A 23,610-nucleotide genomic window follows, 5' to 3' on the forward strand; every position below is an offset into this window, starting at 1 on the left:
AACATGGAATTAGAAATTAGAGAGTGATTGATTAAGAATGAATATCTGCTACATTTGTGATGTACTGTGCTTGTGCTGCGCTTAGACCTCCAGATAACAGGAGCCCCTCGGACCCCAAGAACCAGATCAAAACAACCTCATGGTTTGGACTTTAACCAAGGGGTCTGAGATAAGGAGGACTGGTCACAAAGGGACAAGATAAAGAATGTCAAACGTGCAAGGCCTCGAGATAACAGGAGCCCCTCAGGCCCCAAGAACCAGATCAAAACAACCTGATGGCCCAGATTGTGACCAAGGCCTCAGAGAACATGCACAAAGAGATGAGGTGAAAAGTTCAACCCTGATGAAGACATCTTACTTCATCCCCACGACCCTCAGAGCCCACCACCACAAGGCACCGCGCAAGCGCAGACAAGAAGAATGTATGGAACTGACATCTTGTAGCTAATTTTAATATTAAGCGGGGACAGATTATGCATATGTATAGTTGTATTGGGAAACTTCATGCATATGTAATTCTTTACTGCATATAACCAAAGCAAGTTGCCGCGTCAGGTGCGCACAACTTTGGTGGGACTACCCCCGTGCTGCCCAGTGCTGAATAAACATGCCTACTTCACAATCTTACTGATTGTGGAGTCAGCTTTCCGCGAGTCAACAGGGTAGGCCTCTACCCAATGGGTTAGTTGATCCACTACCACCAACAAGTTGAGGGATTTTTGAAACAGCAAGGAGGCCATGACTTGCTTCAGCTGAGCAAACCAAGCTACCAGAATGACTACGAGAAGTTCCCATGACAATGTTCCCACATCGCCCGTTTGAGGAATTAAAAAATATTGTTGCCAGCAGCTGGCTTCAAGGACAAGATCTATGTGACTGCTAATCACAAGGGGGTTGTTTTCTTGCAGGTGGGGTTGTTTTCTTGTAGTTGTTTGTCTGAGTGCTTTTGACCAATAATCTCGTGTGAGACACCATCCGCCCCTATTAAATTTGCTATAAAAGTCAGGCTATTTGGGTAATAAAAAGAGCATGATCTGACCATACTGGTGTCTGTCGTGTTTTCGGCCGTTCTTCCTGCAACGCTTGGTGAAATCAACCTGTACTCTTTCAAATGGCTTATATGCAATCCTCCCTCCCCCAGTAGGTGCTTGCCTCACACTACTCTTATTTACTTTCTGACATGTTAGACACCCTTGAGTAATTTACCGAGCAATCTCATATATCCCAATGCACCCGTAAAATTTCAAAAACTGATTGAGTTCCCCAATGGGTTTGCAAATGCATCCAAAATAGCAGCTTCTTTGCTTGACTCTTAGGCAGTATCTCTCTGCCATCCAGTAGGATCCACGTTTCTCCCTACTGCTCAAAAGACTGTAATAATTTTTCCAAAGTTTGTTCAAACAGGTTAGAAGACTCAATAAACCCCTGTGGTAGTACTGTCCATCATAACTGCTGTCTCCTTCCTGTTTCTAGGTCCTCCCATTCAAAAGCAAAATAATCCCTAGATTTTTCTTCTAATGGACATGCCCCATCCTTCAGGTCTATTACACTATACCAAATATGTTGTGGGGTGTCCTGGTGTGGTGGTTTTACCGTGCTGGGCAGCTAAACCCCACAACCGCTCTCTCACTCCCCCTCCTTTGGATGAGGAGGGGGAGAAGTAAAGCAAAGAACAACTCACGGGTTGAGATAAGGATAATTTAATTAAAGGGAAACAATTATAATAATTAAATAAAGACTACCATGAACTAAACAATTTAATTAAGGGGAAATAAAAAGGGAAAGGGGAAAAGGGAGGGGAAAAGGAAAAATAAAAAGAAGGGAGGAAAACAAACAAACAAAATAAATGAAAGCTATATGGAAGTGCAGAGGAAAGAAATTACTCTCTACTTCCCACAAATGAGCGATGATTGACCACGTCCTTGAAGCAAGGCCTCAACGCACGCAGCCGGTGTTCGAGAGGAGGACCGACGTCTTCTCAACGAGAGCCCACCCCTCCCCTCTTCTTCCTGTTTCCACCTTTTATTGCTGAGTGTGACATCACATGGTATGGAATATCCCTTTGGTTGCTTTAGGTCAGCTGCCCTAGTGATGTTTCTCTCCTCACCTTTTGCCCACCCCCTAGGAGGGTTAAAGAAAGGCCCGATGCTGTGCCACTGCTGCTCAGCAGTAGACACAACACTGGTGTGACAACTCTGCTGTTCCAGCTACAAGTACAGAGTACGGCACTGTATGGGCTGCTGCCAGGAAAGTTAACATTCCAGCCAGACCCAGTACACCTGGTTTCAGTTTGGACAGAGTTAATTTTCTTCCTGGTAGCTGGTAGAATGCTACCTTTTGGCTTAGAATGAGAAGAGTGCTGATAACATGCTGATGTTTTAATTGTTTGTCCTGGTTTCAGTTAGAACAGAATTAATTTTCTTCCTAGTAGCTGGTGGAATGCTGTGTTTTGGCTTAGGATGAGAAGAGTGCTGATAACACCCCGATGTTTTAATTGTTGCAGAGCAGTGCTCATACCAAGCCAAGGATGTCTCAGCTTCTCACTCTGTCCTGCCAACAGGCAGGCTGGGGGTGCAGTAAGAGCTGGGAGGGGACAGACCCAGGACAGGTGACCCAAACTAGCCAAAGGGGTATTCCATACCATCTGACGTCATGCTAAACAATATATAGGGGTGGCTAGCCGGGGGAGGGGGCCAGACTGCTTGGGGTTAGGCTGGGCATCGGTCAGCAGGTGGTGAGCAATTGCATTGTGCATCACTTGTTTGTACATATTATTATTAGTAGTACTATTATCATCATTATTGTTATTACTATTATTTTCTCTGTCTTAATAAACTGTCTTTATCTCAACTCGCAAGCTTCACTTTCCCATTTCTCTCCCTCATCCCAGAGAGGGTGGGGGGAGGGTGAATGAACGACTGTGTTCAGCTGCCGGCTGGGTTAAACCACAACACGGTATCAAATGATTTAATAGTGTATAAGGATTTGCTACTACCGGGAATTTAGTCACTGTTCTTCAATTCACAGCTCTTAGATCTTGGACCAAATGGTATGTCCCATCAGCTTTCTTTATGGGTAATATAGGCATATTATGGTGGGACATACGTTTTAAAGACCGTCCTTGTAATAGCCGGTCTATGACTGGTTTTAATCCCTTTCTTCCTTCTAATGGATTGGGATACTGTTTTATAGGTTTCTGGGATTCTGTTATTTCTACCATTAGGGGTTCCATTTCCAACTTTCCCAGTTCCCCTTCCTTATACCATACTCGGGGATCTATATCGCCCTCATCTTTTGTTAATGCATATGACCGGACTTTCCCATTTTCCCCTATAAGCTTTAAGCCCATTTTGACAATCAAATCCCTTCCCAATAGGTTATATTCTGCTTCTGGAACAAGCAGGAGATCATTAAGACCCACATAGGTCTCAGATTCCACCTCAACGTTTTCTAATATTGACACAGGGAAGGACTCCCCTTTTGTCCCTACCACAGACATTTGCTTTTTCCCTTTTTTCAGTCCCCTTGGTATATTCTGAATAGTCGATCTTTCAGCCCCCGTATCTACCAGAAATCAAACTTCTTTGTGGGGACCTATTAATAACTTTATCAAGGGCTCTGTAGATGTTTGGGTCCCCAGAAGGTATAGCCCCTGACACCCCTAATCTTCTTTAAATATTTTCTAAGGTTAGTCATATGGAGGAGGCAAATTATCAAGGGGGTCCCTCCCCTCCTTACCTTCTTCATCCTCCTTTTTGTAATTAAATTAAATATATGAGTGGTGGGCAATACCGTTAGTCCCAACTAGGCTGCAGCATACTTGTTCTCTTCTGCATCCATGGGTATTCTACTATTAACATAAATGTTCAATGCCTGACAGACCCAGTCCTCTGTGGACCCAAATATCGACTAAGATACATGTACATGGGGTCTTAAGGTTTCTTTTGGCTTTTTAACCATACAAAATGAATCATTCTTGCCTTATCCTTATGTTTAGTGCTTCTAAAACTATCCCAATATCTTAACATTAGCCCTAAGGGACTACCCAGTGGAGTATCTGGTAATTTTTCCCCCTTTTTAAACCAGAGGCCACTCCTCAAACCTCCTGAGTCTAAGGATCTGCTTTGTCCCTGACCCATTCCTGGAACTTCTTTTTATACAAAAAAAAAGTTCTGAAACTCGTGGCTGTGCCTGTACGTAAAGGTGTCTTGTGAGTGTTATCCCACCACAAATACCTAGAACAATCACTTCGGTCCTTCACCAGCTGAGTCCCTTGCGGGATATTGGAACCGTGGTTAGAAAGCCTCCGCACTCGCTTCGGAACTAAGTTCCATCTCAATCACACCCTTACACACAGTCACACAACTGAATCCACCCAACTGAACGGCATACTCACAAAACGATAAATCTTCATTCGGATTGTGAGATATGTTCATCTGATTCGTCTGTCTGTCTCTGAGTCCTGCCCTGGCAATTTAGTTCTTCCACAGATGTGGTTTCTTCCCTTTCCTCCCCGTGTCCCAGTCTCCCCTTCATTATAGTCAATTTATCAAATCTTCAGAAATATTCCTCAAATCCATGAGCCTATTTGCTTTTGTTACTGATTCCAAACTCATTCCTAACAGTTACAGCTTTTTTGCCTTCTTTGTGGTTGATTTAGCACTGCTATAGATGTGACTGAAGTGTCTCTGTGAATGGCCTGTGAGGAATGTTTTAACAATTCGTGAAGTGTCAATAGAGAGCTATCTGTATTTGTATGTTCTTTCTTTCAAGTCTCTGATGTCTGGGGGTTTCAGAACAACTGCTAACAATTAGCAACTGTTATGACTTCTGAATGGGACACTATGCAAGCCCCTGATATCTGGCCAGGAGATTAAGGAGAAGAAAGAAGCTGAAGGACGGCTAGAAGGCAAAACTTGCAGGGAACGCTGTGTAAGCTTTTGACATGCTGCCAAGGAGTACAAAGGGGAAGGACAAGAAAAAAAACCTGAGAGGAAGACTATGAGCCTTCAGCATGAAAGACCCCCGGAGACCCCCAGAGGGACCACCAGAGACTGATACGCATGCTCCAGTAGGAGGGTTTGGATTCCGGAAACTAATTATAATAACCCGTTTTTTTTTAGAAGTAGTATCGTCCCTAGATGAGGAGGGGAAGAAGTAAAGTATGGAAAACTCACGGGTTGAGATAAGGATAATTTAATTAAAGGGGAAAAAATATTAGGGAAAGATTATTATTAACTAAACAATTTAACTATAGGGGAAAAAATGAAAATGTACCAACCCCCAGAAGTGATAAACAACACGACAGGAAACACATACAGTAAGTAATGTGCTATATAACTCGGTTCAGAAAGCAGGTATTTAAAATGTAACCTCTTCCAGAACGTAAGCAGCATGAAATAACACTAAAGAACTAAAAGTTCTTTATAGAACTAAAGGTTTATGTCCTCATGAAATAGAATTATTTAAGTACACAGATCTTTACTGCAAATATTTTTACAAATGAAATATACGTATTTTTTTTTCTTTTTAAATGGCCCTAAGGAGAATAATATTCATGAATCAGTTGCATCATTTTTCATTATGGGGAGATAATGAAGCTCGGTCCTCTCTTTAGATTTCGGTTGAATGCATGTCATGATATGATCACTACTCAGCCCGCAATCAGCTTGGATCTTTTGATCGCAGTAAGATGTAAAACCCTTGAGCGTGCATTAACTTCTCCCATTTTCCTTGGCTCCTAAAAAAATAGCATCAACTGCAAGACAATATTAAAATTTATGGAGCCATTTCCTGGGCCTGCATGCAAGAGCAGCCCTGAGAAGAGCTGAGAACAAGGGAGGGCCCTGAGCCAGCATCACCCAGCCGGGGGCATGACATCACAGGAGGACCCTTTGTGACACAGGCCAGTGTCATCTGGCAATAGCCGGTGCTGGCACAACGGCCCCTCCAGTGTCCGTCAGGACAGAGAGGGGATAGGACAGGAGCGAGTGGGACTGGCGAGGAGCCCCCAAGTGCAGCCCACGTCTTTCCGCACTGCCTGTGGCTGTCCCGAGCCTGCGCCCTCCTGACTCTCTCATCACTCGCAATGGAGGAGAGACCCCCCAGCCGCCCCAGGGTGGCCTGGGAAGCGAGTGAGAGCTCCCAGGAGAGCAGCTCTGTATTGGAGCCCTTTGAGGTGTGCGAGGTGGAGCCGCTGCAGTCTGGTGAGTGAGGGTCTGCGCTGGGGTGCGCAGGGCTGGGGCCAGCCGCACCCCCTGCTTGAAGCCAGTGCCCCCTTCCCTTGCTTCATCCTGAAGCCCCTCTACAGTAATCCTTGCTCTCCTTCTGTCTTAGATGCTAGCTGGCTACCTGTGTACGAAGAGGAAGAGGAAGCTGTGGACTTCATCAAGGACTACATCAAAAACAAAGAAAGAGTAAGAGCAGCCCTTTCCATGGCGGCTGTGCCTGCATGTCCTGGCCATGCCCCGGCTCTGCTGCCAGGCTGCTGGAGGGCTGCTGGCTGGGCAGAGCTGCTGCCCTCCAGGCGTCCCACACAGCTCCGCACCCCACAGTGCTGCGGTCCTGCTGGCTGTGGCTCCCCCCTCACGCTCCCTCTTGGTATCTCTGTGGCTGCCAGGATGATGTGCAGAAGATGAAGTTCCTGAGGAACATCGTCACTGTGTTCACAACCGCACAACAGAAGGGCTTGTTAGAGGGCCTGGACACCTTCTGCTTCAGAAATCTGCTGACAGCGAACATCCAGGTGAGGGGACGTCTGGCAGGCTGGGGAAGGTGGCGAGGCTCCCTGGGCATTGGGCAGGGGTGACTGGGGACAAAATGCATGGACGTTGAGTTGCTCCCTGTGAGATTGTGGATGCTGCTGGGACCTCAGTGTTGGAAGGTGCAGGGGGCACTCTGGGTGCCGGTGCTGGGCTGGGGACCCCAGGGCTCCTCTCGTCCTGCCCAGCAGTGCTGGCTCTGCTGGCATTGGGTATCAACGGCTGCCAGGTCCCATCCCGGTTTTGCTCTGCAGGTGCTGCTGGACGAGGAGCCCAGGGACAAGCTGTGCACAGTGGTGCGGCAGCAAGCCATGCTTGCTATCTCTGCCTTGAGGTATGTGCCCTGTCCTTGGCTCAGCTGGCATATCCCTAGCGCATGGTCCTGGCAGATCTGACCCTGGCAAGGAGGCATTCGCCATCCAGGTAGCGCCTCTGCTCTCCCCTGCTCAGGGCTTGTCCAGAGGACAAAGGGAGTACTGAAGCTCTCTGCTGGGAGGTGTGAGGACTACCCTCTTGCCCCGGCCAGCCTCATGGAGAAGGACACTGATCCCAGCAGGGCTCCCCATCCCTCCCTTGGAGTTCTGCCTATGGGAGGTCTGTGTCCTCCTCCCTTTGTCATGGAGGCACTGCTGCCAACACCAGTGTCCCTCTCTTTGCAGCACAGTGAAGGTGGTGCTGGAGGATGAAATGATGTCTCTGTTACTTGCATCCTTCAAGAGCGTGTTCTTTCTTCCTCCGAAAGAGGAACTGGACATTTGCCTCTACGATATGGTACGTGCTGGGTGAGCTACAGGAGCCCCCATATCTCTTTGAGCTACCTCCTGGCTTGCCTGTATTTACAGATGGCTGAAGATCCTTGCTGGGCAGGGTCTCAGCCTTGCTTCACCCCATCACATCCCTCTCACCCTTTCCGTCTGCCTGGCTGTATCCAGCGCTTGAGGCCTGGTCTGCACACAGCACCTTTTCTGCCCTGAGGCCTCCACCGGGCAGCGCGCAGAGCTGCAGCTGTCCTTCCTTGGCAGTAAGGAATGTGGTGGTTTTACCCTGCAGGACATCTGAGTTCCACCACAACTGCTCTCTCATTTCCCCTCCACAAAGGGAAAAGTGGAGAAAATACGATGGAAAGGGCTCAAGGGTTGAGCTAAGGAAAGGGACATCCCTCAACAACTATCATCAAGGGCAAAACAGGCTCAGAGTAGGAAGATTAATAACATGTATTACCTATTTCTAACAAGCTAGAGCAGTAACTCAAAAAAACCTGGAAATGCCTTCCCCCATCCACCCTCTTCTACGTCCTCCCCCCCAGAGGAGCGGGGGAATGGGGGTTGCAGTCAGTCTATAACACTTTGTCTCCACTGCTCCTTCACGGTCCCTCTCTGCCCCTTCTCCGATGTGGGGTCCCTCCCACGGGATGCCATCCTTCACAAAGTGATCCTGTGTGGGCGTCCCACAGGTAGCAGCTCTTCAAAAACTGCTCCAATATGGCTCCGTACCATGGGGTCCATCTGTCGGGAGCAAACTGTTCCAACATGTGTCTCCCATAGGTAGCAGATGCCCCCAAACTAACTGCTCCTGCTTCTCCTACTCACAGAGGCCACCCCTGCAGACCTCCAAAACCGTGCTATGTAAACCCAGTACAAGGGGGAGTTTAGCACATTCTCTTAGAGCTGTGAAGGACCACTGAAAGCCTGACAACACAAAGATTTGTCCTTCTTGCAGACCCTGAAAAGTATGGACATCATGCTGCAGACGTTGCTGATCAGACCTCCTGCCTCCAGCTTACCGGAGAATTTGTACAGGATCTTGCAGGTTGGTAGTTTTCACAGTGGCTGTTCCTCACCCTAGAATGAGGTGACATATAACAGTGAAGAGTGCCCCCTGTGCCATGCACACAGACCATAGCGCCTGCCAGGCCTGTGCCCAGCACACTCAGGGGAGCCAGGGTCTGTCCACCAAGCTCTTCTAGGGCCCCGGTGTCCCCTGGCTGCCGTCAACATCCCTTGCCCTCCACATGTCCTTCCTGTGTCACAGCACAGCTTCCCCGCAGCACTCCTGGGCCTCCTCTGCCCGCAGAGCTCTCCTTGCACCAAAGCAGTGGTGGATTTGAGAGAATTTGAGCCCTGCCCTTGTGCACCACACTGGCAGCATCTGGAGCTATCGCCCTGCTTTCCTTGTCCCCTGTGTTTTCCTTGCCAGGTGTGAATGGGGTAGAGTTCTCCTGGGACCTGCCCATCCTGCACAGGAGCCCAGCCCCGAAACTCTGTTCTCCTGTCCTCCAAGTAGACGTATCCCTGTGGCACTGCATAAACCCAGGCCGTTTCTGCCTGCAGTGGTTTAACCTGGCCAGAGGGTTGAGATAAAGCCAGTTTATTAGGACAGAAAAGAAGGGAAAATAATCATAACAATGATTATAGTACTACTAATAATACACAATGCAATTGCTTCCCACCTGCTAACCAATGCCCAGCCTATCCCTGAGCACCCGCTCCCCCCACCCCAGCCAGCCCCCCCCTATAATTGTTCAGCATAACGCCAGATGGGATGGAATTCCCCTTTGGCCACTTTGGGTCAGCTGTCCTGGGTCTGTCCCCTCCCAGCTCCTGCTGCACCCCCAGCCTGCCCGCTGGCAGGACAGAGCGCGAAGCTGCAAAGTCCTTGGCTTAGTGTAAGCACTGCTCTGCGACAATTAAAACATCAGCGTGTTATCAACATTATTCTCAGCCTAAATGCAAAACACAGCACCACACCAGCTAGGAGGAGGAAAATTAACTCTATCCTAGCTGAAACCAGGACACTGCTCCAAAAGCCAGCCTTCATGGGGAGGGGACAGAGAACTGTGTTCTGGGGGCGGGAATGGGAAGGAGCCAGGCCTTCCCTGGGATGACATCTGCCTACTTGCCTGGCTACAGGGTTGGCCTTGGGATTTGTGTGAAGGGACCCCATGGCTCAGTGACCCACTGAGGGCTTTGCTCCAGCTCTGGGAATCCCTAATGAACGTTGTGACTCCAGCCAGGAGTTCAGCAGTGCTGCTTCTGCTGGAGCAGTTGTCAGCTCCCAGAGCACACCAGCAGCTTTGCTTCCTGCAGGTGCTGCTATGCTTCACGAGCTCTCAGAACAAAGTTGGAAAGGAGAGAGCCATGGAGAGGATCTGGAGGCTGATTGGTTTCATTTCTACCCGTTTTCATCACGAGGTAAGGACACAGGCACCCTCCAGCCAGGCCGTCTGCCCTTCCCTATGTTCCAGAGCAGCCTGCAGCTCAGGGGTGCCTGTGAGGCAAAGCTGGCCACAGGTGGGGGCCGTCAGCACAGCTCTGCCCTGAAGGGAGGGTCTTTCTTTCTCCTTCCCCCTGATCTTCCCTCCCCAGGTGCTGCTCTCTGACTTATTGTGTCCTGTCTTTCCTCCCTCCCTTCCCTTCTCCCTTCCTCCCTTTCATCCTTTGTTTCCTTCCATAGCCAATTGGAAAATACTTCCAGTCTTCTCAGAGGACAACCATTGTCCTCAGGACACTTGAGACCATTAGAGACTGCTGCATCGACGACAACAAGAATCAGTGGGCCAAGTTCACGCTGGAAGTGGCCGCGAGAGACTCTGCCTCCTGGCTGATGGATGTAAGCAGCGGATTGCCCTGCCCTTGAGCCCTTTCATCCCTTGCTCACATCCTGCCTCTCATACCCAGCAGCAGTTCCAGTGGCAGCTGGGCAACTGGCTGCAGTCCAGCGGCAGCCACATTCTCTCCTGTGTCCCTTCCAGGTGGAAAGGATTCTGAGATTCCTCCATGAAAACCTGAAAAGGAGCGACAGCACATCTTTACTCCGGCAGAGCTTCTTCTTAGTACTGAAGGCACTGACTAACCAGTTTCCCAGGGAAGCTCTCATAAGCGTGCTGACCAACCTTCCGCCACTTGACAGGTACCACCCCAACAGCTCCCTAAGCACACAGCGGGTCAGGGCCAGGGCTGCAGGATAGCCTGGGACCTGCGGGGCTTGTCTGGGTCACAGCTTTGTGGCCAGGGCAGCCCTGCCAACAGAGTGTTCTGGGCTTGCAGCACTACGCTGGACATGTGGAAGGTGATGCTTTCCTTTCCAATGACTTCAGAGAAGATCTTGCAGGAGCTACAGAATGTTCTCCAGGACAAACGGGTGTGCAGGTCTCTGCAAGCTCAGCCTCTGCACACCAGCCTTCTTAAGTTCGCTGTGAGTAACCAGAGAACACACCTTGCTCCTCTTCAGGGCTGTGTGCGCTCCTCCGGGAGAGGCACAGTCCTCTCCCTGCCCCATCCTCCCCAACGTGTCGCCTCTTCCAGGACTCATAGACACAGCCCCTTAGGGCCAGCACCAGCCCCCCTACATCAGCCATACGGGGTCCCTGTGCACAAAGACGAAGCCTACCCCTTTACAGGCAGTGCTCACTTTTCTCCATCTCCGGCATCCCCCTACCTTGCCCTTCAGAATGGAAACCTGCAGCAGTGGCAGGGCCAGGAGTATTATCACAGCAATGGCTGAGGCTGGGACAGAGCCGTGGTCTTTGCACAGCCTGGGCAGGCTGTGAGGCCGGGGACAAGTAGCACCTGTAGCCTGCTTTGTGCCAGTTCATGCTGCTCTGTTGCTCCTCAGAGGCATGGCAGCAAGAGGCTGCGGACAGCCAGAGGGCAGGAGGAGCAGGCAAAGAAAAGGTGCCGCGTGGTGCCATGCACAGGGCACAGAGGGGCCCTGTTTTCTTCTGCAGGCACAGCTGCCCCAGGATGAGCATCTGGACAGGCACCTGGGTGCATGTCCCCCGCAGCCTGCCCTGAGCTGCCAGGGGAGCCAGGAGCTGCGTGGTGATGGGCATGCTGCAGGCTCTGCCCATCTCTCACGGCTGTGGTCTTTTCAGATGATGCATCCAACTGAAAATGTACTATCGAATTTACGTGACCCAGAAAAGCTCCTGACGCTTCTGAGTCTTAACAGCCTGCCGATCCTCTGGCTGGTGCTCAGAGCCCTCGTCATGCTGTCGGAGACATCTCAGATGGTGAGTCGGACTTTGCCAAACAAAGCCCTGTTGGCAGCCTGGTGCTGGGACAGAAGGCAACACCATGGCTTGTCATTAGCTGGGAGTCAGGAGGTGGGGTGATGGTGGCGGTGGGGCCTGGTGGCTGCCTGTGCAGCGTCCCAGGAGCTTTCCAGATGGATTCCCTGGGGGACATGTGCAAAGCAGGTGACTAAGGGGGGGAAACGGAGCCCTTGCTCTCATCACCTCCCTTCCCCATGCCCTGCTCTCCCAGCTACTTAATCACCACATTCGTGGCCATTGCCTGATGGAAGGTTGCTGGTGAGATTCCCATGGCAGCTGCCAGGAAGTGAGCAGGAGGCTGGTGCTCTGGAACCAGAGCATCCTGGCCAGGGTGGCTGTCCACCTCTTGACTAAATACATACGGTGTCTTTCCGTACAGGTGACGGACGTGCAGGTCCTGCTGCCAGAAGTCATGGAGACTCTGCAGTATGAAAACACGCACATCAACATGAAGGCCCTGACTATCTTCAAAAATGTGATTCGTCATCTGGAGAAGAAGGAGGCCAGCCACATCGCTCTGGCACTGGCTGGGAGACTCCTGCCTCTCTTTAACGATGTAAGACTGCTGTTGGTGACTGAGCCCCGCAGATGGGCACCCTGCAATGGCACTGCCCTTCGTGCCAGGCCTGTGGGCAGCACTCGGGCAGGGCCTTCTCCTCTCTCTGCTCCTCTGGGTTATGGTGGGCTGTCTTCTGGGCTCTGCAGTCCAGCAGAGCTTCTTGCTGTCAGGTATCCAACTCAGCACAGCCAAAAGTTCCCTGTGCTGAGGCAGAAAGGCAGAAGCTGAGGAGACAGAGTGTGCCCCAGAAGCCTTACCGAAGCCCTTTCCCAGGGGAGCTCTGCTTTGACATGGCTGGTGCAGCTACCAGTAAAAGTGGGCTGGCTTGTAGCACACTCCATGGTACAGGCACCCCGTGCAGGAAACCTGTTGCTTTGCCTTGTGCGGGCCTCCAGCTCCTTTGTTCCAAACATGAGGCTTCACCCTTCACATCAGCCACCCTACGGCCCTTGCTCCCCATGGACAGGGGGAGGCTGGCAGTTGGTGAAATCCTCCTTTTGCCCTCCCTAACAGGTGTCCAGTGAGGTGCGAGAATGCTCCATGCTCCTCTTCAAAGACTTGATGGAGTCTGTGCTGTGGTGGAAAAAAGGAGAAATGAAGAAGACCGTGCACAGGGCCATTATTCCACTGCTTTTCCGGATGCGTGACAACACTGAGAGTGTGGCCAAGGTACAGATTTCAGACCTGGCCATTGACATGGGCACTGGGTGTGCTGACACCAGAGGGGTATTCTGGGCATGGCGGGGCCAGGGCAGCAGGCAATCAGACACTTTAGGTATGTGTGTGCGGTGCCATCTCCCTGCCTCTGCTTCTCCACAGGCCTCTGCAGTAATCCTACTTGCTTGTGCAAAGTTCCTGAAGTGGAAACAGCTTGAGCAGCTGGCTCAGACTGAGGACATCTGGAAGATTGGGGAGTACTTGGTAAGGAGAACCACACAGCCCCAGGCCCCATATGAACAAGCCTGTCTGACATGCCCAGGCTGCTCCAGCCCAGAGTCCCCCGCCTGCAGCTGCATCGTGGCTCCGTTCCCTCCAGCACAGAGCCCCAAGGGCTCTTCTGCAGGCCCCTCTGCCTTCCCCACCCCCAGCATGCGGGAGGAGACCCTAGCCCATCTGGGCCTTGGCAGTGGGACAGAACGGTCTCCTAACTCTTTCCAAACCTCAGCCCCACAGAGCTCCTGGCTGGGAGCTGAGGATGGCCTGGGGGAAAGGGGAAGGGGGGTGCTGGCAGGAGGGAGTTGTCCGGCTGGCTGGGGAGCGTCTGTGAGCTCTGTGCCCTTGTGCTTTCTCCAGCTCAAGCAGAAGAGGAGCAGGGTGGAAGGATACCTGCAGCAGAGCCTGACATACCTGTGGGATGATCAGACCAGCTTGCGAAAGACGGCTGTCAAATTCGTCGGTAAGCCAAGGCCCTGCTTCCCTGTCTGGGCCCTGCCCTGGCAGTAAGGCCCAGTCCTGTGGGCCCTGAAGCCCCTGATTGTACCCCCAGGAGCCCTGTGCCTCCCTCAGACCCCCACCCATGCAGGTGGGCCTGGGGTGTGCCTTGCTCAGGTTCCTCCTTGGGCACTGTGCTTGCAGGGGGGCTGGGGGCGGGGGGCAGCGCCTGTCTATACCAGGGGCTGTGATGGGGAGCAGGATCTGACTGGTGCTCTTTTCCTAGCGTTTGCTGCAATGCACTCCAGGGACCTAGACAAAGAAGACCTGCATATGATCATCACCTGTGAGTGAGGGCAGTGCTGGGGGTGCTGGGACCAAGTGACAGGGGGCAAAGCCCATGCAGTCTGCAGCCTTGTCCTGCTCCAGGGAAATGCTGCAGGGGCAAAGGGACATGCTAGCCGGACCTGTTCCTGCTGGCCCTAGAAGTATACGATGGGGTTGGCATGGTCCAGAGTGATGCTGGATGGTCTCTGTAGGTCAACAGGTTGCATCTCTGCTCTGTGTCTTTCTGTCGCAGTCCTCCGAATGCAATGTGACACCCATCCATCGATCCGTATCCTGGCAGCTGGGACCATAGAGATCCTGCAACGTCAAGTACAGCAGCAACCCGCATCAAGATGGGCTAGGCTAAAAGCACTGCGCTGCTGGCCGTGAAAAGCCAGGGAGCTGCAAAGCTTCCCTGGGGAAGATCTCTCTGAATAAAACTGCAACTACACGACCAGTCCCTTGGTATCCTTCAGTATTTGTCTTATGTGGCCAGGTTTTGATAGGGGGGTTCTGCAGGGGCAGCTTGTGTGAGAAGAGCCCAGGGGATGCTGCAAGGCAAGCGAGGACCATCCCCAGAGGGCTCCAAAAAGGACTCGCCGCCAGAGGAGCCCATGGAGGAGAAGGTGGATCTGTCCTGAAGGAGGCTGCAGTCCATGGAGAGGCCCCACAGAAGCAGACTCTGGAGTGGAGCTGCTGCCTGTGGAGAGCAGCCCACAGTGGAGCAGGAGGCCTGGGCCCCCCTTCCCCATTCTCCCGTGCTGCTTGTGGGAAGGAGGTAGAAGAGTGTGTAAGCGAGGAAGGTGTTTCTCGTTTGCTTTCGATTCTCACTGCTCGAGTTTGTTATTGACAGGAACAAAGAGAATGATGTTTGGGTGCTTTGGGGAGATACATGTTTCCTCAGATGAGAAGCACCGGTTCACTGGAAACAAACTTGTGTCCCCCTGGGAGGTGTTTGTGGACCACAGGGAAGTGCTGCGGGTCCCCAGGAAAATGCCTGGATGCCCTTGAACGTCGTGCTTGCATACCTTGAGGAGCTGTTACATTGCACAAAGGAGATGCTTGCATGCTCCAGAGACATGCCGGGGTGCCCCTGTGTTGTGCTTCCTTGCCCCAAATCTAGGCTTGGGCACTCTGGGCATGTTCTTGTGTGCCTCCAGGAGAAGATGGTGTGCTCCTGCAAGGTGCTTGGATGCCCTGAGGAGATGCCAGCGTGCCCTAGGAAAATGCTTGGGTACACCAGGGAGATCCTTGGTCTTCAAGGGAGGTGATTGCGTTCTCCAGCAAGGTGTTTGGCTGCCCCGTGCTGGTTTCCCTTAGGGAGATGCCTGGGTGCTACAAGGATGTTCTTGGGTGCCCCTTTTACACAGTTGGATGCCCACAGATGATGCTGCTCTTTCCCAGGGAGGTGCTTGGGTCCTCCCTCCAAGGAGATGCTTCTTTTCTAAGGGGAAATGCTTTTGGGTAACGCAAAGAGGTTCTGGGATGCAACAGGAGATACTTGAAGGATGTACTTGGGTGCCCAAGGGAGATGATTTGGTGCTCTAGGTAGAATCCTAACTTCTCCAAGGAGATGTTTTTGTGGTGTGGGAGAATTTTTCAGTGCATCCACAGTGAGATGCTTGAGTGCCAATAGGAGATGCATGGGTCCACCAGGAAAATGCTTACGTCCCCTGGGGATATGCTTGGGTGCCCTGCTGACATACTTGAGTGACCCAGGGAGGGGCTCCTGCCCCCTGCAGAAGCTCTGGGGTTCCAAGGGAGATGCTTCCCATCTCCAATGAGATACTTGTGTGCCCCTGTCCTGGTTTCAGTTAGAACAAAATTAATTTTCTTCCTAGTAGCTGGTAGAATGCTGTGTTCTGGCTTAGGATGAGAAGAGTGCTGATAACACCCCAATGTTTTAATTGTTGCAGAGCAGTGCTTACACCAAGCCAAGGACATCTCAGCTTCTTGCTCTGTCCTGCCAACGGGCCGGCTGGGGGTGCAGTAAGAGCTGGGAGGGGACAGACCCAGGACAGCTGACCCAAACTAGCCAAAGGGGTATTCCATACCATCTGACATCATGCTAAACAATATGTAGGGGTGGCCAGCCGGGGGAGGGGGCCAGACTGCTCAGGGTTAGGCTGGGCATCGGTCAGCGGGTGGTGAGCAATTGCATTGTGCATCACTTGTTTGTACACATTAGTAGTAGTAGTACTATTATCACCATTGTATTATTTTTATTGTTGTTATTATTAGTATTATTATTTTCCTGTCTTATTAAACTGTCTTTATCTCAACCCACGGGCTTCACTTTCCATTTCTCTCCCCCGTCCCAGAGAGGGAGGGGGGAGGGTGTGCGAACGGCTGTGTGGTATTTAGCTGCCAGCCGGGTTAAACCATGACAGTCTTTTTGGCGCCCAACATGGGGCCTGAAAGGCTGAGATAACGGCAGATCTGACCAGAGAGTGTTAAACTAAAATTGGTATAAGTATTAGATCTGCTTAATAGTTACTTGTCATAATGCTGATTGCTTTAATCTCAAGTCCAGAGAAGGGCGACGAAGCTGGTGAGGGGTCTGGAGAACAAGTCCTACGAGAAGCGGCTGAGGGAGCTGGGCTTGTTCAGCCTGGAGAAAAGGAGGTTCAGGGGCAACCTTATTGCTCTCTACAGGTATCTTAAAGGAGGCTGTAGCGCGGTGGGGGTTGGTCTGTCCTCCCACGTGCCTGCTGACAGGCACCTGGGGAGTTTTAGGTTGGATGTTAGGAAGAACTACTTTACCGAAAGGGTTGTTAGACATTGGAACGGGCTGCCCAGGGAAGTGGTGGAGTCACCATCCCTGGAGGTCTTTAAAAGACGTTTAGATGTAGAACTTAGGGATATGGTTTAGTGGGGACTGTTAGTGTTAGGTCAGAGGTTGGACTCGATGATCTTGAGGTCTCTTCCAACCTAGAAATTCTGTCTGCCGCTCCTGTTTTCCAAATTGAGTATTATAGCACATTATTTTCCGTATGTGCTCTCTGTCATGTTGTTTATCCTCTCCGGGCCCTGGTTTCAGATCATTATGGTACTGTGTGTTGTAACAGTGGCTTATGAGAAGATGAAATATCTGGTCATGACTCTAACTTGGTATTTGTACTCAGTAACATCGTCGACTCTATACTTTGGAAACCGTATCTCGGAAACTATTAGCAATTATACCTGTTGCCTTTTTTCATCAGGGATCCAATCTGTGGAGGGGAAAGGGGAAGATATTTTTTCTTACTCGATCACTCTCCCTTTCTCCTTCACCACCCTCTTATCCTCCAAACTTGTTACAATAGCTCTCCAAGGTACTAAATATCCTTGGGATACAAGGAACACCCTCAAAATCTAAAAGCTTACCCCACTTGCTTTTCAAAATTAAACTTTTTTAAGAAAAATGTTTAAAGTTTAGACACTTACTCTGAAATAAGGAAATGATTAGATCTTCTTTCAATCCCCCCCCCAGCCCCAAGACACACACACGAAAAATAATTATGGATGCGATTATGGAAGCATTGACAAAGGCAAGCGTGATTAATATGTTAAAATTAGAATCACAAAATATCCAGAGTTGAAGGGACCCACAAGGATCATTGAGTCCAAATCCTGGCTCCACATAGAACCACCAAAATTCAGACCATGTCTGAGCGCATTACCCAAACACTTGAACTCCAGTAAGCTTGGTGCCATGACACTTGGGGAGCCTGTCCCAGTGCCTGACCACCCTGTGGGTGCAGAACCTTACTATGCAGTTCCTAACACCCAGCCTCATCCTCCCCTGTCGCAGCTCCATGCTGTTCCCTCGGGTCCTGTCGCTGTCCCCAGAGAGCAGAGCTCAGCGCCTGCCCCTCCACTCCCCTTGTGAGGGAGCTGCAGGCCGCCATGAGCCCCCCCCCAAGCCTGCTCTGCTCTGGGCTGAACAAACCAAGGGACCTCAGCTGCTCCTCATCTGTCTTGCCCTCTAGACCTTTCCACATGTTTGTAGCCTTCCTTTGGAGGCTCTACAGTAGTTTTGTGTCTTACACTATGGTGCCCAAAACTGCACGCAGTACTCGGCATACCACTACTTATACTATACTTGAGTATTCACAAACTATTTGAGAACTGTATCTCCAGCTATTAAAGTTGGCTTTCTATTTCTATTTAGCAATCTCTCCACAAATATCCCTTTTACATCCCAAGCCAAAATAGTAACACCATTAAAACACGATGATTTTACATTAACTTCAAATAAGTAAAGACTTTCAACACCTCACCAGCTCCAGCTCGGATCCACTAATTTTTCCCTGTTGGTTCCCTGGGATTTCAATAACAGAAGTCCCACTGATTAAAGTTTTCAAGTTTATATTAAATTACAACGCAGCTCTACCCTTATATCCAAAAATATAAAATTAGAATTACTTATATTGCAGTTCAGGATCCTATAAGAACAAAATTCTCAGAATTTAAGAATTGATAGTTTTGTCAGAAGCAAAGAAAGCAAAGACAAGAAAAGGCCATTAAGAAAAGGAAAGATATAAAGCTTTGGTAGCTGTGGAATTTCTTCTTATTCAACAGGAAATATGACAAATGTAAGCAGTCAAAAAGAAGGGGCCAAGAATATTTTTATCATACGTGTCACAAACAGAGCACCAAGTGAACCTATTGGTAGAAGTGCTATCTAGGGCATAAAGTCAGTAACAAAGAGAAAAGCACCCAAGTGCTTTTTACTGAAACACTCTTATCCTGATGTCAGATTGCTGGGAAGATGCTTGCTCACTTGTTGGGAACTATGTTGAGTTGTACCCAAATATTGTACTGAAACTGACACTCAAGGAGGAAAGCAAGCTTGGAAATGACTTAAGCTTCACCATTTCAAACACTGTTAGACTGATACTGTTTAGGTGGTTGTGGTTGAATCCAGTATCCCCACAAAGTCCTCAGTTGTCTACTGCAACAGATCGGCATTGTCTGCATTTCCACAGCTACCACTACAGTTGGTGCTCAGATTTCTTCTGAAAGTAAATAAGCGTTACTTAAGTTGAAAAGTTAAACCTAAATTTCTCTCTTACCATTTCACTTTGCAGCATCAGGCAAATTCTTTAACTCTCAGTCAAGACAGTATTTGAATGATAATATACTTGCAAAAAATATGTATTCCCTACTGTTTAAAGGCAGATTAAATCTACGTCAAGTCCCTGCCATAAAAGGACTGTCTCCCAGGGAATAAATTTGTGCACTTGCCCCATGCACACGCTCATACCAAAGAGATACAGAGCTTGAATATACTTTAAAAAAACAATATCTTAATAGAAATAACTGGAAAAGGAAACCTGTATTTCATCTTCCATTAATTTTTCCATATCCAAAAAGCATTGAAAAAGAATTTATTATATTTATATACATATATATATGTATATATATATATTTTTTACCTTCGCATTGCTCTGGTCCTGTGAAGGCACACAGCCTCTATTTTCTGGTACATTCATTATGCCAGTAATAAATTCTGGCAGTTGAACCTTTAATAAAAAGAATTGAATAAATTTAAATACAAAGATGACTGAAACACAAAAGTAGTACTAACACCAAGTAAAGCTACGATTTTCTCCAGCTTGCTAATGTTTTGAACACCAAAAGCTACTTCACCAAAAGCTACTTTTTCTTTAGTCTTTAGAAATACAACTGTTCTAAGAGAGAAATGACATGCAAGATTCAAATTAACTCAGGACAACCTTTACAGTTACTGCCCTAAAAGCAGCTGCCTTTTTTTTTTTTAGAAAAAAAAATGGCCTCATGTGTAGTGTTGTTTTTTTTTTAAAAAAAAAAAAAGTTAAGAAAAGCAATTGCATCTTCCTGAATTTTAGTCCTCCTTTATGTCTTTTGTAGAACTGTTTGAGTGCAGATTCTCTAAACTTAAGTAGGCAAGTTTGTTACAAGCATACCTGTCAGACTCATACAACAATTTAGGTTAGAAGGGATCTTTTGAGATCACCTAGTACAGTTACTTGCTTGAAGCAAGACAAGTTAGACCAAGTTGCTCAGTGATGTCTTATCCCTACAAGACCTATCCCTTACCCCAAGCCAAGGTTAATATCTCTAAAGGCAAGATTCCACATCTCCTCCGGGCAACCTGTTCCAGTATTTGACTACTTTTTCATGGACACAGCTTTATTCCCAACTCAGGAGGAAGAGTTACTCCAAGCAATTGAAATATCCTGTCCTTTACTGACTAATTTTTCCTCTAATAATGCATGTTACCTTCCTGCAAGCAGACAGATAACTCTTCTCTGTAATTTTTGTTACAAGCTCGAAATAGGTGCAGCTAATTCCAATGTTTACTATTTTTTCATTATAAGTTTCCTTTGTCTTTTAATCTTCCCATGCTCTAGAGAGCACAGAATCAAACACAATCATGTGGCATGCTTGTATTTTAAACTTCCTTTAATTGCTACTAATACACAACCATCAGACCCAGCAACACGGGTTCAGGAAAGTCCATCTCACTAATTTGATATCCTTTTATGATAAGATCACACTCTTAGTAGAGGAAGGGAAAGCAGTGGATGTAGTTTTCCTGGATTTTCACATGGTTTTTGATTTTGTCCCTCATGGTCCTTCTAGACAGATTGCCTAACTGTGAGGAAAACAGACTCACAGTAGGACATTTGGACTCAATTTTTGCAGGTCCCTTCCAACTGCATCCATCTTATTCTGATCTTTGTTACCAGATCAAAATATACAACCAAATTTTTGTTATTTCCATAGTCAGACTGCAATATGTACTACAACTTCTCTAGCCTGGAGCATGGCCTCATGTGTAGCGTTATAACATCTGAAGCACAAGAAACTGCAACAGATGCTTGACTGAGTAGCTGAAGTGGAACCTCTTGCGGTCTCTGGAAAAATCTAACATGAAGATACATGAAGAATATGGAGATCTTTTTTTGCCATTAAGAGCGAGGTATTTTTCAAAATGAAAACCAAAACTATTTGGACTGCCTATCAACATATATCCAAAACTCCATGACACATTAATCACTAAGCTTTGATCCATCTACATCAAGTCTCTACAATTCAGTTTTCAGTTCTGTTTGTGAGAAAGAACAAGATACTCAGTGGAGCTGTGATCTACCCATCCAGCAAGACAGCAGAAATATGCAATTTTTGAATGGATCTAAGATCTCTTAAAGATTTAATAATTTAAAGTCATCTGTTCCTCCAGAGAAAAGGAAAGTCATTTGTGACTAATTCAAGACTTCCGTATATATTTTAGATGCACTGTAAATCCATAACTGGAATCAGAAATATGGTAAAACAGAGATCAAACAAACAAAATACTTACAGGGGCTATGCTTTCCTCTTCAGATACAAGTGCAAGAGCATAGCACTTCTGACATATATCTATGATATCTAACATATTGCTGCTTGCTAAGAAGGTATCTGTTAGAGGATGCACGGCCGAAAGCACGACAGACACCAGTAGAGTCAGATCATGCTGCTCCCATTTATTGCCCGAATAGCCTCGCTTTTATAGTGAACTTAACAGGGGCGGATAGTGTCTCACACAAGATTATTGGTCAAAAGCACTCGGACAAACAACTACAAGAAAACAACCCCACCTGCAAGAAAACAACCCCCTTGTGATTAGCAGTCACATAGACCTTGTCCTTGAAGCCAGCTACTGGTAACAATATTTTTCTGAATTCCTCAATTGGGCGATGTGGGAACACTGTCATGGGAACTTCTCATAGTTGCCCTGGTAGCTTGGTTTGCTCAGCTACAGCAGGCCATGAGATTTTCTAAGGCCTACTCCTGGTTGCTTAAGGCAAGCTCAGATCGAACAATTGTTCCACGGACTCACGTCCACGCCCTGTATGCCAATTGCCAATTCCCAACAGGTATCATAGGCTTTTTTAACGCCAGCATAATTTTCTGGCTTTTCCATGTTTTCATGTGATAATCCTAGTTTGTCATGTAACAAATATTTCCAAGTTTCCATCACATCATTAAGGCCTCCCTGGGGCCAGGGTCAGGGACGTGGCCAGGAAGCTCCCCAACCTGGTGCGCCCCTCTGATTATTATCCGCTCCTGATAATCCAGGCGGGCACTGATGACATTGACAACAGAAGCCTGAAGGCTATCAAAAGAGACTTTAGGGGACTGGGACGGTTAGTGGACGGAGCAGGAGTGCAAGTAGTTTTTTCGTCCGTCCCTACGTTGACAGGGAGGGGTACGGAGAGGACAACGAAAGCCCACCTGTTAAACACGTGGCTCCGGGGCTGGTGCCTACGCAGAAATCTTGGGTTTTTCGACCATGGGGCAGTTTACTCAGCACCTGGTCTGGTGGCCGTAGACGGGTCCCTATCCTTTAGGGGAAAAAGGATCCTGGGCCAGGAGCTGGCGGGGCTCATTGATAGGGCTTTAAACTAGGTAAGAAGGGGGATGGGGCTGGAGCGAGGACTGTTGGGGCTGTACCAGGGGGAGCAGTGGCAAGGCCGGAGGATAAGGTAAAGGCCCAGCTGAAGTGCATCTACACCAATGCACGCAGCATGGGTAACAAACAGGAGGAGCTGGAAGCCATCGTGCAGCGGGCAGGCTACGACTTGGTTGCCATCACGGAAACGTGGTGGGACCAGTCTCATGACTGGAGTGCTGCGATGCCTGGCTATATGCTCTTCAGAAGGGACAGGCAGCATGGAAGGGGTGGCGGTGTGGCTCTCTATATTAGAGAGTCTTTCGATGTTGTAGAACTCGAGGCTAGGAATGACAAGATCGAGTCCCTTTGGGTTAGGATCGGCAGGGACAACAAGGCTAGTGTCCTGGTCGGGGTCTGCTATAGACCGCCGAACCAGGATGAGGAGACGGATGAGGAGTTCTACAGGCAGCTGACAGAAGTTGAGAAATCGTCAGCGCTTGTGCTCGTGGGGGACTTCAACTTCCCAGACATATCCTGGAAGCACAACACAGCCCAGAGGAAGCAGTCTAGGAGGTTTCTGGAGAAAGTGGAAGATAGCTTCCTGACGCAGCTGGTTAGTGAACCTACCAGGGGTGGTGCCCTGCTAGACCTTCTCTTCACAAACAGAGAAGGACTGGTGGAGGATGTGATTGTCGGGAACAGTCTTGGGCAGAGTGACCACGAAATGGTGGAGTTCTCTATTCTTGGCGGGGCCAGGAAGGGAACCAGTAAAACCACTGTATTGGACTTTCGGAGGGCTGACTTTAGGCTGCTCAGGACACTGGTTGGTGGAGTCCCATGGGAGGCGGTTCTGAAGGGCAGAGGGGTTCAGGAAGGCTGGGTGCTATTCAAGAGGCAAATCCTAATGGCACAGGAGCGGTCTATCCCCATGTGCCCAAAGATGAGCCAGCGGGGAAGACGACCAGCCTGGCTCAACAGAGAATTGTGGCTTGAGCTTAGGAGGAAAAAGAGGGTTTATAATCTTTGGAAAATTGGGCAGGCCACTAGGGAGGACTATAAGGATGTAGCGAGGCTGTGCAGGGACAAAATTAGGAAGGCCAAAGCTCATCTGGAGCTCAAGCTGGCTACTGCCGTT

General features: G+C 48.9%; 2 protein-coding genes across 4 annotated transcripts in view; one reads left to right on the forward strand and one right to left on the reverse strand.

The window, feature by feature from the left end:
• The window catches only part of LOC119717125 (uncharacterized), a 118,833-nt gene that overhangs the window by 75,026 nt on the left and 20,197 nt on the right, over positions 1-23,610 (reverse strand). The gene's annotated exons all lie outside the window — the stretch shown is intronic.
• Positions 5,518-14,531, forward strand: LOC106019860 (uncharacterized). Its single transcript, XM_072032351.1, has 17 exons — positions 5,518-6,206; positions 6,337-6,416; positions 6,620-6,745; positions 7,016-7,095; positions 7,421-7,532; positions 8,481-8,570; positions 9,848-9,952; positions 10,215-10,370; positions 10,513-10,670; positions 10,808-10,955; positions 11,635-11,772; positions 12,194-12,370; positions 12,887-13,042; positions 13,193-13,294; positions 13,667-13,769; positions 14,031-14,090; positions 14,325-14,531. Exons 1-17 carry the CDS (start codon positions 6,089-6,091, stop codon positions 14,459-14,461), a joined length of 2,046 nt encoding a protein of 681 aa, XP_071888452.1. The 5' UTR covers positions 5,518-6,088; the 3' UTR covers positions 14,462-14,531.

Source organism: Anas platyrhynchos, chromosome 38 (genome assembly GCF_047663525.1).
Source record: "Anas platyrhynchos isolate ZD024472 breed Pekin duck chromosome 38, IASCAAS_PekinDuck_T2T, whole genome shotgun sequence".
Taxonomy (NCBI): Eukaryota; Metazoa; Chordata; class Aves; order Anseriformes; family Anatidae; genus Anas; species Anas platyrhynchos.

Coding starts and splice junctions, on each gene's coding strand:
- LOC106019860 (XM_072032351.1), top strand. CDS start 6,089: ATGGAGGAGAGACCCCCCAGCCGCCCCAGGGTGGCCTGGGAAGCGAGT. Junction 9,953..10,214: donor CTACCCGTTTTCATCACGAG/GTAAGGACACAG, acceptor TTCCTTCCATAG/CCAATTGGAAAATACTTCCA. Junction 10,956..11,634: donor CCAGCCTTCTTAAGTTCGCT/GTGAGTAACCAG, acceptor TGGTCTTTTCAG/ATGATGCATCCAACTGAAAA.